Source organism: Pongo abelii, chromosome 11, assembly GCF_028885655.2.
Source record: "Pongo abelii isolate AG06213 chromosome 11, NHGRI_mPonAbe1-v2.0_pri, whole genome shotgun sequence".
In the NCBI taxonomy this organism is placed as follows: Eukaryota; Metazoa; Chordata; class Mammalia; order Primates; family Hominidae; genus Pongo; species Pongo abelii.
Genome location: NC_071996.2, coordinates 19,789,251 through 19,809,190, shown reverse-complemented (window position 1 = coordinate 19,809,190; position 19,940 = coordinate 19,789,251). Strand labels below are relative to the sequence as shown.

General features: G+C 42.1%; 1 protein-coding gene across 7 annotated transcripts in view; it reads left to right on the top strand.

Moving 5' to 3' along the window:
- The first annotated feature begins 5,415 nt into the window (after positions 1 to 5,415).
- Positions 5,416 to 19,940, top strand: part of UGGT1 (UDP-glucose glycoprotein glucosyltransferase 1) — a 107,083-nt gene continuing 92,558 nt past the window's right edge. Inside the window, exons 1-4 of one of the 7 annotated variants that reach the window (XM_054549125.2) lie at positions 5,446 to 5,677; positions 6,616 to 6,793; positions 11,728 to 11,863; positions 18,266 to 18,348. In XM_054549125.2, coding sequence (XP_054405100.2) covers positions 11,742 to 11,863; positions 18,266 to 18,348 — 205 coding nt within the window. In that variant the 5' untranslated portion in view covers positions 5,446 to 5,677; positions 6,616 to 6,793; positions 11,728 to 11,741. Of the gene's footprint in view, positions 5,678 to 5,709; positions 5,859 to 6,615; positions 6,794 to 11,727; positions 11,864 to 17,377; positions 17,445 to 18,265; positions 18,349 to 19,940 lie in introns of those variants that run through there. The other 6 variants (XM_024243409.3, XM_024243408.3, XR_008522705.2 and 3 more) reach the window with 6 other exon arrangements.

The following is a 19,940-nucleotide window of genomic DNA, read 5'->3' as shown; positions in this document are numbered from 1 at the left end:
GGCATCTGCGTGGCTTCTAGGGAGGCCTCAGGAAGCTTACAATTATGACAGAAGGTGAAGGGGGAACAGGCACGTCACATGGTGAAAGCAGGAGCAAGTAAGAGAGAGCGTGAGGAGGGGTAAGGTGCCACACACTTTTAAATGACCAGATCTTGAGAGAACGCACTCAATATCATGAAGATAGCACCAAGCCTTGAAGGATCTGCCCCCACCCCAGACCCATACACCTCCCAAGGCCCCACCTCCAGTACTGGGGATTATAGTTCAACATGAGATTTGGGTGGGAGCTTAGAAACCTAGAGGATTCTATGCTGTGTCTCTAGCAGCTCAAGGGGCATTTACTGATTTCAAGGTATGTCCTTTGCCCATCAGCCACCTGGATGTGAACAGCAACAGCTGGCCATCTCAGCTGAGTGTACCTCATGGATAGAGGAGGGAGGTGCAGAGAGAACTGTTCATCCAATATTGGTTGAGCAATGTCCTAGGGGCTAAGGATCTAGCACTGAACTAAATGATGTCCCTGTCCTCATGGAGTGACACCTAGTGGGGGATGCAAACTATCAACATACATAAAACAGAAAAAAATAGAAAAGGTGGAGGAGCGATAGTAATAGTTTGAGGACTGAACTTCAAAAAGTCAGGAAAGCCCCTTTGTTTTTGTTTGTTTTTTTGAGACAGAGTCTCGCTCTGTCACCCAGGCTAGAGTACAGTGGCATGATCTCAGCTCACTGCAACCTCTGCCTCCTGGGTTCAAGTGATTCTCCTACCTTAGCCTCCTGAGTAGCTGGGATTACAGGCATGTGCCACCATGCTCAGCTCATTTTTGCATTTTCAGTAGAGATGGGGTTTCACTACATTGGCCAGACTGGTCTCGAACTCCTTTGAGCTCAGGCAATCCGCCTGCCTCGGCCTCCCAAAGTGTTGAGATTACAGGCGTAAGCCACCACGCCTGGCTCTGGTGAATAGTTCTTAGACATGTCACTAAAAGCAAGATCCATAAGAGAAAAATGGATAGACTGCACTTCACCAAAATTAAAAACTTTTGCTCTGAGAAAGATCCTGTTAAGGGCATGAGAATACAAGTTATACACAGGGAGAAAATGTTTCCAAATGACATATCTGACAAATAACTTGTATCTAAAATATATAAAGTACCCTCAAAACTCAATGGTGGAAAACCAAATAATTAGAGAATAAGCTAGGGCATGACGAGGCATTCCACAAAAGGATACACAGATTGCAAATGACCATGTGAAAATATGCTCATCATCACCAGCCACTAGGGAAATGCAAATTGAAACCATGATGAGGAATTACTATATGCCTATCAAAATAACAACAACAACAACAAAAAATGGCAGTACCAATTGTGGGGAAGAATGCAGAGAAAATGGATCTCTCATACACTGGTGGTGGGAATGTAAAATGGTACAGCCATTCTAGAAAATAGTTTGGCCGTTCCTTACAAGCAAAATGTACATTTACCATATGATCAAGTAATTGCACTCTTGGTCATTCATCCCAGATAAACAAAAATTTAGGTCTAGGCCAGGCATGGTGGCTCATGCCTGTAATCCCAACACTTTGGGGGGCTGAGGCAGGCGGATCACTTGAGGTCAGGAGTTCGAAAACAGCTTAGCCAACATGGCAAAACCCCCTCTCTACTAAAAATAAAAAAATTAGCCAGGTGTGGTGGCACACACTTGTAATCCCAGGTACTCAGGAGGCTGAGGCAGGAGAATTGCTTGAATCCAGAAGTGGAGGTTGCAGTGAGCCAGATCACGCCACTGCACTCCAGCCTGGGTGACAGAGTGACACTCCATCCCAACAAAAACAAAATCAAAAACAAACAAAAAACTTGTGTCTATGTAAAAAAACCTTTACACAGGGCTGGGCTGGGCATGGTGGCTCATGACTGTAATCCCAGCACTTTGGGAGACCAAGTGGGGAGGATTGCTTGAGCCCAAGAGTTTGAGACCAGCCTGGGTAACATGGTGAGACCTGACCTATTAAATAAATAAATAAATAAATTTTTTTATTTGAGACAGTCTTGCTCCTCACCCAGGCTGGAGTGGAGTGGTGCAATCTCTACTCACTGCAACCTCCGCTTCCTGGGTGCAAGCAATTCTCCTGCCTCAGCCTCCCAAGTAGCTGGGATTACAGGCGCCCACCACCATGCCTGGCTGATTTTTGTAATTTTAAATAAATAAATAAATAAATAAATATAAATACAAACCTGTACATGAATGTTAATAGGAGCTTTATTTGTAATAGTCCAGAACTGGAAAAAACCCAAATATCCTTCAATAGGTGATGCTAAAATGAATCTGTATGTTTGTACCATGGAATATTACTCAGTAATAAAAAGGAACAAACTATTGATATCTACGACTTGTATGGCTCCACAGGTGGTTATGCTAAGTAAATAAATAAATAAAAAAGCTACATACTATATGATTCTATTCATATAACATTCTAGAACGAAAAATTTTCTATTTAGTGATCAAAATGATGGTTGCCACAGGCTAGGGGCTTTGGGGGTAGGAAAGTAGTTCTGACTTCATAAAGGGGTAGCACAAGGGAGATCTTTGTGGTGCTGCAATAGTTGTGGGTCTTCATTTTGGCAGTGGTTATACAAATGTACTGACATATACAAAATGATGGAAATATACCTGTCTCCCCCACACAATGTACCAAGTCAATTTCTGGTTTCCATACTTTAATACAGATATTTGAAATGTAATCACTGGGGGAATGGGCTTAAGGGTACAAAGTACCCCTGTGTACTATCTTTGCAACTTCTTGTGAATTTATAATTATTTCTAAATAAAAAGTTTAAAAAAATTTTTTAAATCTGTTTTTGTTCAAATAAGGTAGCACTTTTCAGAGAAAGGTTTAGAAAAGGTGAAATCCAACTTTCTTGGAAGCTCTGCACTACCACTTAGTTGTATTTTAAAACTAAGCAAACTTTGGTTTTGTTCATGTATCACATAGCAGAAGATCAAGGCCAAGAAAAAGTACATAATCAACTTTGTAATGAGGTGAATTAACAATTTCCTTTTTATTGAAGCATTAGCTGATGTGATTTAAAGAGGGCTAGAAAATACACTATGGAAAGCTAACACAACAGCTCCCTTGTGAAATAAATTTTAAAATGCTCATGTTTTTTTCTTTTCGTAGGTGTGTGTCCACATTTAGTTTTATTGTAACAAAGCAACTTGTACACTTTTAACATTTAAAACTGAGCATGATCTTTCCTTTCCAGTGAAACAAAATTTAAAAATAAACAGGAACAAAAATTACAATAGAGAATGTCAATTCCAAATAAGATCCTAGAGGTTCTGCTGATTCTCCCATTGAGTGGTAGGGCTCAAGTCATCATTAGGAGATAATTTATTTTAAAAGTGTCATCTTAAACTGGAAGGATGTGTGTCAAACATCACAATTAAACAGGCCAAAGGAGAAGCCATGTTGTCAAAATGTCCACTTAACCCACCCAAACATCTCAGACCCACCCTTTGCTGACCTCTAGAATCCCATTTTTTAAAGTTTTTTTCTTTTTTTAAACAAAAGAAAGTAGACAGAAAGATGCTGATAAATGCTAACTGTCCATATTCACATAGAGACCCAGTGTACTCTCCCAGCCCAATATACAGAGAAAGCAGGAGGAAAGCTAGAATTGAATGCTCTGCTACATAGGGGCCTAGAGCCCTCCAGCTTCCAGCAGAGCGAATGAAGCAGGTTTTCCTTTTTTCCCACAGAGCTGGGTGATGTTGATTCTATACAGTTTTTGCTCAGACAGGAAGGGATAAAAATGAATTTCGAACAGAAAGGGGTAGAGCCTCTTTTCCCATTGTATTCTGCTGAAGGTATTTCCCTCAAAATAAGTTGAGAACCATAATGTAGAGAAAAGAAACCTCAAGAACAGGACGACTGAGCACAAGAGGGAAAAAACAAAAACAAAAACCAAAACCAAAAAAACTGCAACGTGCTCCCAGGGACTGGAGAGAATTAAAAAAAAGGAAGGTTGGAATTCATCAGTGTTTTTTTGTTGTTGTTGTTGCTTTTTTTTTTTTTTGAGACGGAGTCTCCCTCTCTCGCCCAGAGCTGGAGTGCAGTGGTGCGATCTCGACTCACTGCAACCAACCTCCGCCTCCCGGTTTCACGTCATTCTCCTGCCTCAGCCTCCCGAGTAGCTGGGACTACAGGCGCCCGCCACTACGCCCGGCTAATTTTCTGTATTTTTAGTAGAGATGGGGTTTCACTGTGTTAGCCAGGATGGTCTCGATCTCCTGACTTCATGATGTGCCCATCTCGGCCTCCCAAAGTGCTGGGATTACAGGCGTGAGCCACCGCGCCCGGCCTCCATCAGTGTTCCATTAGTCATCTCCTTCATCCTCCTCTCCTTCCTCCCCTTCATCATCACCTTGGCTCATGTTTACTTATTAAAATTATTTTGGGCCTGGCGCAGTGGGTCACGCCTGTAATCCCAGCACTTGGGAGGCCGAAGCGGGTGGATCATCTGAGATCAGGAGTTTGAGACCAGCCTGGCCAACGGGGTGAAACCCTGTCTCTACCAAAAATACAAAAATTAGCCGGCGCGGTGGCGCGCGCCTGTAATCCCAGCTCGTGAGGTGGGAGAATCGCTTGAATGCGGGGGGGGGGGGGGGGGCGAGGGGGGGCGGGGGGGGCGGGGGCGGGGCGGGGGGGCGCGGGGCCGGGGGGCGCGGGGCGGGGGCGGGGGCGCGGAGGTTGCAGTGAGCCGAGATCGCGCCACTGCATTACAGCCTGGGAAACAGAGCGAGACTCCAACTCCAAAAAAAATTTTGGTTTTCTTTCACTTCGACTTAATATAGTTAAAAATATACCCTCCAAAGAGGTATTCATTTCTGGGTGGGTTAAATGCTACCTATTCCAAAACAATTTTAAACTGGTTTATATTAGTTAAAATAATAAAAAGGACAAAGTAGTCCCTGTAGACTAAGCTGCCGCTGCCCGAATAAGAAAAGCTAAAGCAGCTCATAAAATTTAAAAAGTCTTCCTTTCATCATGCCTCCTGGAAGGTAGCTATCAAAATTTTAGGGTTTAGTATAAAGTCTAAGATGCTCAGAAACATTAAGACAATTGTCCTTACTGTGCCACCGAAAGGCTAAAGGGAGTAAGCTTTTAACAAAGGTTTAAGGGAGTAAGTCCCAGAGTACAAATTGGATTTCACCGACTGACTGTTAAAGCTTTCAGGTATCAGCTGTTGTCCCAACGAACTTTCCCAAGACCTTGAAGACCGGCAGCCTAACCGCCACTCTGAAGGGCAGAAGTGAGGAGAGAGGCAGAACTCCCCCCTCCCCAACCCTCTGAGATGAGAGGGCGACCGCGCGACGCTCTGGGCTGCTAGGTCTCGACTCGGTAGCCGGAAGTCCTCCAGCGTTCGCCTGTAGGAAGCGGAAGTAAAAGGGCGGCCGGCAGCTGGGCAATTGCTTTGCGAGGCTGGGTGTTGAGCCGAGCCGCGGGAAAGGCGCGTGTCGGCTTCTCACTGGCGCAGCCTGCACCGCCGCTGCCGCCTCGCCCCGCCCTGCCCTGCCGTTGTCTCTGGCACTGTGGCGGACTAACCACGGCCCAGGCATGGGCTGCAAGGGAGACGCGAGCGGTGCGTGTGCCGCGGGTGCGCTGCCGGTGACAGGTACCCAGGGGTGGCGTGAGGAGGCCTCGTGGACAAAGAGAGGGTTTGGGGCGCAAGGCGACCCTGTGCCCCCGTCACATTGAGCTTCCGTCTCTACCGTGACTCAGTTTCCCCTCCGGTGTCCTATCCCTTCCCCTATTCGCGAGCGCCCCGAGTTGCCCTCAGTGGTCTTCTTGGCAAGGTATCGCTTCCGCGGGGGTGGCGGCGGGCTCTGTTCAGCGGTCTTGAATCTTCTTTGAAGAGCTTTGGATCCTTGTGCCAAGTGCAGAAGGAAGTGGGGGAGGTATCCTACTATGGATTTAGACCAAGCTTGATCCTCAGTGAGTTGAGAAGAGCACTTTGCAGGACCCTGATTGCAGAACGACGTACTTTTTAAAATAGATTTCTATTTTCCTTAAAATGAATTCGGGTTGATGCGTATTGGTTACTGTTTTCTTTTAACACTGTGATCTGTTGGCTGGAAATTGGATGATCTGGTTTCAGTTTTAGTGTGGGACCTGCCAGAATGAGATCTGCGTCCGTCGCCAATAACTTATAGATGTGAACTGTTTTTGTTCCTTGGCCAGAATCTGCAGTTGTTTTGCATTTCTTGCCAGATTTGAGAAGGAGCTTATTTGTTCGTTTGAAGTCCTGGGGTCTTTTGCCTTATTGTGCTACACTAACTGTTTTGGAAACATTCATTGATGCACTTGCCAGCCAATTTTAGTGTAAAGTGCCCTCTTTCCTTCAAGAATCTTACACTTGCAAGCGTTTGAAGACATTTTAAATAGCTATTTAATAGCACCACAAAACTTGGAATAATTGTAGCCTGTTCACTTTGCTTTTTTTTTTTAAGCCAGTCGAATTTAGCAACACTTGACTTGCTTTTGATAAACTTAGCTGAAGCTTATTTTTTAAAAATTCTTATTTATTTATTTATTTATTTATTTATTTTGTAGAGATGAGGTCTTGTTACATACCAGTCTGATCTTGAACTCCTGGCCACATGAAACTTACTAAAGGAAGTGACCGTAATACTTTGTACAGTAGCATAACACATTTATAATGCGCATTGAACTTCAGGGGAGTATATTAAAGTAAGAAGAAAATTCGCTTAGAACTTTCCTGCAGCTGTCTGTGAGCATTTTCTTTTTTTATTTAAGTTTCCCTGTAACAATACAAGATGATGTGATAATTTTCTTTCTTTTTTTTTTTTTTTTTTTGGGGGGGGGGATGGAGTTTCACTCTTGTTACCCAGGCTGGAGTGCAATGGCGCAAGAGACAGTGTTTTAATTTATTTTTTTATTTTTTGTTTGTGAGACAGAGTCTCGCTCTGTTGCCCAGGTTGGAGTATAGTGACATGATCTTGCTAGCTGCAGCCTCCACCTCCTGGGCTCAGGCGGTCCTCCTACCTCAGCCTCCTACGTACAGATGGTTGTTGATAGTTGGGCCTAGAACTTGTTAAAGAGTGTTTTCTGTTTATTCATTATGCCGCAAGTATAATGCCTATGATCATGCCAAGCCACATGGCACATTCTGATGGCCATTGTCTCAGACTGTTTCTCTTTATAAGCAACATTTAAGAAACCCTAGGGTCAGAATGATAAAGGATCCTATAAAATGAAGACATACTCAAACCAGAGACCACGTCAGTGAGATTCTTACCTCTGCTTCTCTGGATAGTCTTTTCCTCTGGTTTTACCTGTAGAATTAAGAATGTGGGGTCAGGGTGGCAAAGCTCTTTTTTAACATATAGCTTTCCTCCTTTTTTCGTCTCGAGTGGTGCTGCACCTCTCCCCAAGAACACATACTCTCTCTCCTTTTTGAAAACAGTGTAGGGGGCGCTCGAGGCAGGCCACAGGTTCATAGGATTTTCATTTTACCTATCTTGCAGTCCTAGGCATTTTATAGCATCTTTGCTCTTGGTGCCACACTCCTTTCGTGTTGTTTCCATTCATGCCTTAATGAACGAGGCCTGTGTTTATTTCATTTTGAGAGCCTTCTATGTTTCAGGCATGATGCTAGGCGTGGAGACCATGATAGACAAAACCCCCTGCTCTTGAGGAGCTCCCATCAGTCCCCAAAGCCAACCTAAGTGTGGATCTGTCAGATTGGTTGGTTGGGTTGCTTCGGTTCCAGCTTCAGGCCTGCTCCTGTGGTTTCAGGTTAAAACTATTCCTTTCTCAGCCACCTGTCTCCCAAGAACTTTGGCCACAGAAAATCCTTGGACTTTCCTTGGTTCTCACAATAAAGCACTTTGCTCAGTCTGAGTCTGCACAGAGTATGGCTTTTTACCCTTTTGTAAAGCCAGAGAACCAGAGAAGAGAGCATGGTATTGTAGAAGCAGGAAGGTGTGGGTTCTAAGCACTGCTATTTATTAGTTAGGCAAGGTACTCAGCATCTTCGAGCTTTCACTTATTTTTAAAGTAGAGATGGTAATGTTTCATCCATGCATGCAGCATATTCATGGACTGTCTTCTGAGTGCCAGGCATCATGCTGTGCACTTCGGTGAACAAAGTAGACATGGTTGCTCCCCTCAGAGAACGTTAGTGCCCTGGGTTGTTGTATGTAAGGATTAGATAACACTGTGTATGTAAAGCACCTAATACAATGCTTAGCTCAGAGTCATTGCTTGTTAAATGCTGAGGTTTCCTCAGGGGACTTTGTCATACCCCCAGTTTCCTCCCCACTCTATATGCCATCCATCTGGGGTTACTGTGCAGTGGTGTTCAATTCGTCATCAGGAATCACCACTTTCTGGGGTGTACACATCTAGACCCCTTCAGGACAAATTGTAAACATAGCTAATAGCGTAATACTGCTAGACAGTTCATATGATGCTCTGTCTCCAGTTTATAAACTCATTGACTCAGTAACGCCAGATTAAAAAAAAAGAGAAAAACTCAGTAACTTTTGGGGAGAATTTTTTCTCTCAGCCACAGAGGATGTATTTCCAATGCGTATTTTTGAGGCTATTTGATAACGATGATGTACTACTCTGTAATTTAGAAGATAGTTTTTTCTTGTGATAAAATGTTTTACTACAACAATCAATTCTGGTATAGTACTTGGCATTTTACAAAGTGATTTTTTTATTGCCTCTTCATTTTCACATTGATCCTGTGAGGCAGATACTGTTATTCCTACTTTAATAGTCTTCGAGACTAAGGACCTGGGAAGTTAGGTAACATATATATTGTTAAACTGCTAGTACATAGCAAACTCAGGAATTGATCACAGCTGCCCTGATGCTAAAAGGTTCCCTTTTTTACAAACTGTGTCTATTGTGTCCTGTAGAGCAGGTTTCTGAGGCTGCAGTCTGTGGGCCTGTGGGAAAGGGTGTCTATGGTTAGTCCTAAGAGAATGCTTTTTTTTTTTTTTTTTTTTTGAGACAGAGTCTCTCTCTGTCGCCCGGGTTGGAGTGCAGTGGCGCGATCTCGACTCAGTGAAACCTTCACCTCCCGGGTTCAAGCGATTCTCTTGCCTCAGCCTCCTGAGTAGCTGGGATTACAGGCACCTGCCACCATGCCCGGCTAGTTTTTGTATTTTTAGTAGAGACGGGGTTTCACCACATTGGACAGACTGGTCTTGAACTCCTGACCTCAGGTGATCCACCCATCTCAGCCTCCCAAAGTGCTGGGATTACAGGTGTGAGCCACTGCGCTTGGCCAGTCCCAAGAGAATTCTTAAGTTGTACATGAAAGTTTGGGTCCTTGCTTGCTCCTCTGTGGGAAATGTCAGTAACTTTACTAGATTCCAGGAAAGGCCTACATCCTCTTCACTCACCCAGCCAGGAATCACTGCTACCAGGTTTCATTGTATAAAATCTAGTTTGGTTATCTCTAATTTCAGTAGGTTTCATTTTTGTGTGTGTATTCTTCCGTTTCTGCAGCCTCTATAGCAGTTTTTACAAATGTTGATTTTGAAAAACACTTCTGAGTGTTTTTATTTATAAGTGTGATGTTCTTCTCCTTCTTCTTTTTCTTCCTCTTCCCCTTCCCCTTCTTCCCCTTCCCCTTCTTCCCCTTCCCCTTCTTCCCCTTCCCCTTCTTCCCCTTCCTCTTCCCCTCCTCCTTCTTTCTTCTTTCTTCTTTCCTCTTCCTCCTCCTCTTCCTCTTCCTCCTCCTCCTCCCCCGCTCTCCTATCCTGCTCTCCTCCCGTCCCGCTCTCCTCCGTCCCGCTCTCCTCCCGTCCTGCTCTGTTGCCCAGATGCAGCATGGTCCTCCTAGGCCCAAGCTATCTTCCCACCTAAGCCTCCCAAGTAGCTAGGACCATAGGTGCATGCCACCATGCCTGGCTGATTTATTAATTTTTTTTTGGTTTCCAAAGAAGCTGGCAGTGCCTGAACTTAAAATGCCGCTGAAAGCCACTTTTCTATTTGTTATAATTTATTTTGCTTTTGACCATCATTCTTCAGAGATACTGTATGTTCGATGAAGCAGGATGTTAACACAAATGATGCTTTTTATAAAAAGCAGCTATTGACTGGTTCCCAATGTGGACAGCCTCCCTCAATGATAGATTTTGTAGCCAATATTAAGGAGCTGGGATGAGACCGAGGTGAGCCTTACCAGAGCTAACATTCTGAAGCCCAAGGATAGTTTAGTGCTTCCCACATAGTCACGCCCCCTTTTAGTTCTCATTCAAATAGGTAGAGCTCAGGGGAGGTCCGATTAGGGTTCTTTTAGGTGGACTTTGGGGATGAAAATCAGAGAAATCTGCAGCTGGAGACCTTTTTCTGAAACTGGCTGCTGTCTGTGAGGATCTTAACAGGCTTGGAGCGGCTGCGGAGGGTGTCAGGAGGCCTGCATTGTGTGACCATCCACTTTGCCAGCGACCCTAGAGCCCTCATTTTGTAGGTGGGACAGTTGGCTTGGGAAGCCACTAAAATTTTACATTTCTTTATTTCAGAACCTGTCTGAGTTTACATTTGAGACCCATTACGTTAGTTTCCTAGGGCTACCACAACAAAGTATCACAAACTGGATGGCTTAGAACAATAGACATTTACTGTCTCACGTGCTAGAAATCCTTACTCAAGGTTTCACAGGACCACGTTCCCGCTGAAATCTTCGGAGGAGAATCTTTCTTTGACTCTTCAGCTTCTGGTAGTTTCAGGCATTCCTTAGCTTACAGTATAGTTTTAGTGTGTGCCTCTGTCTTCACCTGGTGGTCTCCTGTGTCTCTACATAGTTTTCTGTCTGTGCTGTCTTTCTCTGTCCAGATTTCTCCTCTTTATAACATCAGTCATTGGGTTAGTGCCCACCTAATAACCTTGTTTTTAACTGATGACCTCTGTAAAGATTGTATTTACAAATAAGTTGACATTACGAGGTACTGGGGTATAGGATTTCCATATCTTTTTTGGGGGACACAGTTTAATCCTTAATACCCATCATTTATATTTTCATCTATCTCAGCTTTATTTGCTTTCATGCTTTATAAAATATGGTTGTGTGCAACCTGGTGTGCCACCAACTGATTTTTATACCCCTGTATAGTGTAGATTGCTTGAGAAATGAAGCAGAGTCTGTAGGAAAGAATGTAATAACCTAAATGCCTTCAGTTACATGTCAGTCACTCAGCAAATATCTGTTGGACTAGCTAGATATTAAGTGCTATTATATGTCAGAAGCATTTCTGTTTCGCTGACTTATGTTATTTTGTGTCTCCAAGTATTAGGATTGTTATGTTGTGTCTCCAAGTATGAGGTTAAAATTACCTTGTAGCAGGCCAGGCATGGTGGCTCACGCCTGTAATCCCAGCACTTTGGGAGGCTGAGGCAGGCAGATCACCAGGTCAGGAGTTTGAGACCAGCCTGGCCAACATCGTGAAGCCCTGTCTCTACTAAAGATACACAAAATTAGCAGGGTGTGGTGGTGCATGCCTGTAATCCCAGGTACTCGGGAGGCTGAGGCAGGAGAATTGCTTGAACCTGGAAGGCAGAGGTTGCATGAGCTGAGACCACATCACTGTACTCCAGCCTGGGCGACAGGGCGAGACTCCATCTCAAAAAAGAAAAAAAAATTTTCCTTGTAGCAAAACTTCTTTTCTTTTTTTTTCCTTTTAGGAGTTTGCTATAAAATGGGAGTTCTGGTTGTACTCACTGTTCTGTGGCTGTTCTCCTCAGTAAAGGCCGACTCAAAAGCCATTACAACCTCTCTTACAACAAAATGGTTTTCCACTCCATTGTTGTTAGAAGCCAGGTAAGAGAACATTTTTTTTCCCTTCATGTATTTGAGTATAAATATAGGCTCTGACAGTGAGCATTCAGGAGCTTTTTAAGGAGTGAGATTATCATCAAATGCATTTATCAAGAGCCTCCTTCAGTGTACACTGTGGGATGTATTGTACAAAGGCTGTTAGGACATAGCATCATTCAGTAGGACAAGGGCTATGTGGGTTTATAGAGATATGTAGGAACTTTAGACAAATAACTGTGTTGGATAAGTTAGTATGTTACTTTCCAAAAAGCATAACAAGGGAAGAGAGGGTTGTGTTTGTTTATTTATTTTTGGAGACAGGGTCTCGCTCTGTTGCCCAGGCTGGAGTGCAGTGGTGACATCTTGGCTCACTGCGACCTCCGCCTCCTGGGTTCAAGGGATTCTCATGCCTCTGCCTCCCTAGTAGCTGGAATTACAGAAGTGCCCCACCACACCCTGCTAATCTTTGTATTTTTAGTAGAGATGGGATTTTGCCCTGTTGGCCATGCTGGTCTCGAACTCCTTAGCCTCATGTGATCTGCCCACCTCGGCCTCCCAAAGTGCTGGGATTACAGATGTGAGCCACGGTGCCTGGCCAGTTGTATTCAAATTTTCTCCTTATTTGAAGGAAGTTTTAAGAGGTGATTGATAAAAGGAAGAGAAGAGGGCTTAGCAACATGGGGGAAAGAGGACATATTTCCCTTAAGAACCTGGAAGAAGGCTGGGCGCGGTGGCTCACGCCTATAATCCCAACACTTTGAGTGGACGAGGTGGGTGGGTCACCTGAGGTCAGGAGTTTGAGACCAGCCTGGCAACAATTAGCTGAGCGTGCTGGTGTGTGCCTGAGCATCAGATTAGGAGATTATGCCCGTGCAGCTCAATCTTTCTTTTTAAGTGATAAAACGTTGGCTAGGTGCGGTGGCTCATGCCTGTAAATCCCAGTTCTTTGGGAGGCTGAGGTGGGTGGATTGCTTGAGTCCAGGAATTTGAGACCAGCCTGGGCAACATGGGGAAACCCCATCTCTCAAAAAAAAAATAGCTGAGCGTGGTGGTTCATGCCTATAGTCCCAGCTACTTGGGAGGCTGAGTGGGAGGATTACTTGAGCCCAGGAGGTGGAGGTTGCAGTGAGCCGAGATCACGCCACTGCACTCCAGCCTGGGCAACAGAGCAAGACTCCGTCTCAAAAAAAAAAAAAAAAAAAAAAAAAAACAAGGGAAAGAAGTTATCTTACGATTAAAATGAGTAGAATTTTTCGTAAAACAATAGTTGTCTTAAAATTAGTGAAACACAATATAGTAAATAATTTCATGAGAAATTTTGTGTTCCAAGTGTGCTTTTTAGCTAGTGTTTGTAAATAAATATAATGAGATACCTGTCTGTATAGGTAGGGCTTAAATGCTTGTGGATGGAAAGTTATTTGATTGTATCTCAAGTGATGTAGAGGTGGAACTAGCAGAGACTTTCCAAAGGATAAGTGTGGGTAGATTGAGCAGCAAGCACTTGGTAAGTCTCAGTGTTTGAATGTGCTAGAAATTTGGACTGTCACATCACTCCGATCAGCTTTGTGGTCTGTCTTCTTCATCTTCAATTTAGAAATTTTTTTTTTTTTTTGAGAGTTTTTGAGACAAGGCCTGTCTCTGTTGTTCAGGCTAGAGTGTAGTGGTGTGATCTCAGCTCCCTGTAACCTCTACCTCCTGGGCTCAAGCCATCCTCCCACCTAGGCCTCCCTAGTAGCTGGGACTACAGGTGTGAGCCACTACCCCTGGCTTATTTTTGTATTTTTTATAGAGATGGGCTTTCACCGTGTTGGCCAGGCTGGTCTTGAACTCCTGAGCTCAAGTGATCTACCTGCCTTGGCCTCCCAAAGTGGTGGAATTACAGGTGTGAGCCACCATGCCTGGCCTCTAGAATTTTATATTCTAACATTTTCCCCTTAATTCCTAGAAAAATGTGGATGAGTAATTTTGTCATGTTGATTGTGTGAACGAATGGTTGCACCTCTTAAGGAAAAAGCCTTCTTTGATATTGCTAAAAGGACCAGGGGGAAGGGTCTTGACTAGCTCAGGAGCCTAGCAGACTTTCTGCTAAATAGACTTCCTTCCATCGCCTCTCTCTGCCTTTCTTTCTCAGCATAGAAGTGGCAAAACAAAGACAAAACCATTGTATATATTTTCATAGTGATAACTAACTTGATAAATGGGTCAAGCTTCTCAAATGTCAGAACTTTATTAGATACAGCATAGTTGTAAAAGTGAAGTGGCTCTTTTTCTAGAGTTCTTATTATGGGGAAAAAAAGCCCAACAAAGCAAATAACAAACAAACAAAAAAGCAGTGACTGAAGATATTTTGAGACTGCCTGAGCTGGACTGCCTGAGCTGGACTCTAAAAACTAAAGTTTTTCTTTTCCTTTTTGCTAATCTTATTTTGGATAATTTGTTTGGTATAAAATCTGTCATTGAGATTTACAACCCCCCCCCCCCCCACCCTACTTTTTTTTTTGAGACAGAATCTCATTTTGTCGCCCAGGCTGGAGTTCAGTGGCGCCATCTTGGCTCACTGCAACCTCTGCCTCCCAGGTTCAAGCCCATTCTCATTCTCCTGCCTTAGCCTCCCAAGTAGCTGAGATTACAGGTGTGTGCCAGCACGCCTGGCTAATTTTTATATTTTCAGTAGAGATGGGGTTTTACGATATTGGCTGCCAGGCTGGTCTGAACTCCTGACCTCAGGTGATCTGCCCTCCTTGGCCTCCTAAAGTGCTGGGATTACGGGCGTGAGCCACCGGGCCTGGCCAAGATTTACTATCACTTTCTGTATCATTTTGTACAATTAACTGTAACAGGTGTTTTTGTGATATTCTGTTTAACATTCTTTTTTTGAGATAGAGTTTCCCTCTTGTTGCCCAGGCTGGAGTGCAATAGCGTGATCTCGGCTCACCGCAACCTCCACCTCCCAGGTTCAAGCGATTCTCCTGCCTCAGCTTCCTGAGTAGCTGGGATTACAGGCATGCACCACCACACCCGGCTAATTTTGTATTTTTTTTTTTTTTTTTTTAGTAGAGATGGGGTTTCTCTCTGTTGGTCAGGCTGGTCTGGAACTCCCCGCCTCAGGTGATCCACCCGTCTCGGCCTCCCAAAGTGCTGGGATTACAGGTGTGAGCCACTGCGCCTGGCCTCTGTTTAACATTCTTACCCTGAATTACATTTCGTTACTTTCACTTTTATTTACACTAATTTCTTGATATTTGTATATTCTTGATCATTGTCCTAGAAGATTCTTACAGCATAAAACTATGGACTTTTGAGAAAGAATGCTAAAATTGCCAGCTCTAATTGCTCAATATTTTCAGTTTCTTTGATCACTGTGAAGTGGACAGGGTATACTGTTTTCTTCACCAACTTCCTTATCACAGACATCTCCCCCTTTCATGATATCCCTGGTCATTTGACATTTTGTTTTATTTTTATTAATTTTTTTCCTTGGCATGTGAAGTAAGAGCTACATTTGCCATTTTGGTTTACTATTTTTAGGCCCCTTCTCCTGTGGCTATTTGTATACAGTTTGCCAAGGTAATACGACATGTAGGCAACTCATAGAAATGAACTATGCTTATTTGAATCCACTTAGTATTCACCTCCGGAGCTAGCAGAGCCCACCATTCTTCCTTCTTATGTCTGTGGGAGACCCTGATGTTGGATCAAGGCACTATGTCCATCTGGTTAAGGATGAAGGGTCAAAATCTTTTACTACACTTTATGGCATGCTGCCACCACAGATCTTTTGCCTTCCTTGCATCTATCCCTTAGGGACTAAAAATATTCCTGTTGTGTATTTTTAGATTGGACCTGATGTTTGTGAAGGAGTTGTAGCTTTGTGGTTGTCTATGAAGTGATATTTATCTTTAATTGAAGTAAAACACTAAATATGTTTTCTGCAGCTGTAGCTACAGAAATATTATATAAGGAGGTATTATTAAAATCCAAACCAATAATCATTTACTGAGTGCTAAATTTTGTAATGACCCAAGAATGTAGCATGATAGAGGTATAAATTAAATAGACATGAATTTATATTCCAGCTTTTCCATTGACTAACTCTGTGTCCCTAAGAAAGTCAGTAGCTTCTCTGAATGGCAGCTTCTTTATTTGAAAAACGGTTATATCTGAGGGTGGCTGTGTGGATTTGAGGACACGAGTAAATATGCCAGGCTTAGTGACCGTCACATTGTAGACCCTCCTTAAATATTAGTTTCTTCCCTCCTAGTTCTACATGGAAGGAAGACCAATGCTGATCTCCCGCAATAGCTTTGGAAATCTAAGAAAACAAGTTGCCACCGATTTGTACTATCTTGTGGGCATTCATTCTGGTTGTTTGTAGTTTTTTTGTGTTGCAGATTAAAAACTTGTCCTAGATTATGGCATTTCAAAACATTTATATATGGAGAGAATGGTATAATGTACTCTCTCCATACCCATCATCCTGTTTTACAATTACCAATTTAAGTACAATAACCACCATCTCCTCCTGCACTAGAATATTTTAAAGCAAATCCCAGACATCATATAATTTGTAAAATCATAATTTTTTTTTTTTTTTTTTTTTGAGATGGAGTTTCACTATTGTTGCCCAGGCTGGGGTGCAATGGAGCGATCTTGGCTCATTGCAACCTCCACCTCCTGGGTTCAAGCGATTCTTCTGCCTCAGCCTCCTGAGTAGCTGAGACTACAGGCGCCCGCCACCACCCTTGACTAATTTTTTGTATTTTTAGTAGAGATGGGGTTTCACCATGTTGGCCAGGCTGGTCTCGAACTCCTGACCTCAGGTGGTCCACCCACCTCAGCCTCCCAAAGTGCTGGGATTATAGGCGTGAGCCACGGCGCCTGGCCTGTAAAATCATAATTTATACTCAGTGGAATAAGTATTATATAAGAAGCTAAAAAAACAAAAAGCAACAAAAATATGCTGTAAAAAAAGACAGCATTTCTTTAATAATATCTTGTATTGTTATTCTCTCCTCTGGGTTGTTTCAGTGGATCTAGTAAGTAATATTAGGACTGTTCCAAGTTGAGACCTTGTAAGACTTTATGTATGCAGTGGGGTGAAAAGAAGGTATGTTTCAAGAAGTTTCCCTGTAATTGTATGAAAAGCATGTATTTATTTGTGTGTGGCCTTTACTGGGAGAGTCTTAGCCTGATTGAATCTGTTCTCACCACACTGGTGAGTGTGTCACCTTGCCCCTCTCTGCTTATCTTGTGAATGTGCCTTTAATTAATTAATTTAGTGTTTATTTGCACATCCTGATGTATCTGTCTTAGTACTTGTTTTCTTAGACTATAAGCTATGCTAAGCTTGGCGTGGTGTCTATGTCAGTTACTAGAAAGCCTAGAAAAATACTACTTTCAAGGAGGCATTGAGAAATTTAATATATTATGATAATGGGTATTTTCAGAAACCTATTTTTAGAGAAGCTGTGCATTACCAGGAAATGTTTCTTATTTTTCCCATATTTCTGTGTCTAGCTGTGGAGTAGAGTGAGATTGTACACCCCAGTGTTGACAAGTAATGGGAAAGTCTTCCTTTGGCTAGGTAAGCTGAGATCCAGATCTGTAGTTTGCTTTAAGACAGTGAAAGATCACCACTGCGTTAGTATTATGGCTCAGAGGAGAAGATAAGCAATTGACATGAATCATTCAATTACTACATGCGTTTCCTTGTAGGGGTTTTAGACTCTTGAATGAAGGGAAATTTAGATTGGCCATTATTTTAGTAGAATAAGTCGAAAAAAATTAAGATGGCATTAAGTTCTTGGATGTGATTTTGTTAGATCAGTGCTAATTTTAAACTAAGTTTGGTGATCTTGAAAATTTGGATTTAGGAGTGTTAAAAGATTACAACATGCTGCCTTTATTCTCAGAAATTTTTCTACGGTTCATATTTTACTGTGGGAGAACTTCAGGCAAAACATATTTTTTGTTCTTTGTAAGGCCTTTCAGAAAATAAGTAAGCAGAACTAGTACTAGAATCATCAGTTCCTAATTCTGCTTCCACTACTCATAGTATTTTTGTCAGTGGGGTTTCATAAGCTTTCTTTATATTGAGACTTTCCTTTTATGTTTTTATTATTCCAGGTTTCTTAAGAAATAGCTATTAAGAAAAAGTTCTTAATAGCTATTAATAGCTATTAATGAAAAAGTTCATAAGCTAAGTTATTAATAATTAATAAGCTGATAGGACTTGATTATCATTAAAAAAATATATATTATACATAAAGGAGTATTATATATTATAGATTAAAAGTCAAACTATGGACATTTGGAAACTTCAAAACTTATTTTTACTCTCTTTAGTAATATAGTTTATATTAGAAAATTTTATTAAGTTGTTTTATTTCTCATCTTTTCTCCCAGTGAGTTTTTAGCAGAAGACAGTCAAGAGAAATTTTGGAATTTTGTAGAAGCCAGTCAAAATATTGGATCATCAGATCATGACGGTAAAATTGAAGCAAATGCTTCTTTGACTTTGGTGTCTGGGAAAATATTAGGAAAAAATTGTCTCTTTATAGTATGTGTGGCATGGCAGTTAATGGAAAACATTGTTGTCTTTAATGACTGGAGTTATGATGGTGGTCAGGAAGAGCCAACACAACACAAATTATTATTTTTGAAGCAATTTATACCTTTGGCTATAAGTGGTATCTTTGTTTTTTTCTCCTCTGGTTTTTGTTCTATCATGATCCTTTATTAAAGTGCTATGTGAATATTTTGTGGAAGTACATTTCATTTTAAATCATTCAGTGTTAATAACCATCTAATCTGATTCACTGTTTTTGTTACAAACTAATTACACAACTGAGCTATTATCTGTTAAGTTCATTATCATTAAGTTAGTATCATCCAGAGTGTTTTCCATTATGCCTGCCAGCCACCCACAACTTGAGTGTTAAGGTATCAAATGAATGATTATCCTGTAAAACCTCATTTGCAGTTTTTATGATGTGCTTTCACATTTTTTAAACTTTGTATAAGCTATATAGGGTGTAAACATTAATAGTTGGAGATGCTGATATGTGAGTAGTTAAAACCTTGAATATTAATTTACATTGACAGATATAGGTTATTATTATTATTTTTTTGATTTTTATTTTTTGAGACGAAGTCTTGCTTTGTTTCCAGGCTGGAGTGCAGTGGTACGATCTAGGCTCACTGCAACCTCCGTCTCCCAGGTTCAGTCATTTCTCCTGACTCAGCCTTGCAAGTAGCTGGGATTACAGGCATTCGCCACTACGCCTGGCTAATTTTTGTATTTTTAGTAGAGGTGGGGTTTCCCCATGTTGGCCAGGCTGGTCTCGAACTTTTGACCTCAAGTGATCCACCCGCGTCAGCCTCCCAAAGTGCTGGGATTACAGGCATGAGCCACTGTGCCTGGCCAGATATAGGTTCTTACAGAAGAGGAAATGTTTCAAAATTGTGTGACTGCTGTTGATGTTAATGGGTTGTTTTTTTTTTTCTTCTTTTAAAGTTATTTAATTATTATTATTTTTTAATACAACAGAGATGAGGTCTCACTGTGTTGCCCAGGCTGGTCTCAAACTTCTGGGCTCAAGTGATTCTCCCACCTCGGCCTCCTAAAGTTCTGGGATTACAGGCATGAACCACTGCACCTAGCCTGTATTGATTTTTTAACTTTTTAATTTTTATTAAAATAATTCATATTTTAAAAGTTGTCTGAATCTTTTTATTTTTATTTTATTTCACTTTTTTCACTCTGTGATCTAGCCAAAGATTTATTTTATTTATTATTATTTTTTATTTGGGCTAATTAAAACTTTTTTTTTTGTAGAGACAGGGTCTCGCTGTGTTGCCCAGGCTGATCTCAAACTCCTGGGGCTCAAGCAATCCTCCTGCCTTGGCATTCCAAAGTGCTGGGATTATAGGCGTGAGTGACTGCACCCAGCTAGATTTTATTTTATTTTATTTTATTTATTTTTTCGAGACAGAGTCTTACTCTGTTGCCCAGGCTGGAGTGCAGTGGCGCGATCTCGACTCACTGCAATCTCTGCCACTTGAGCTCAAGCTGTTCTCC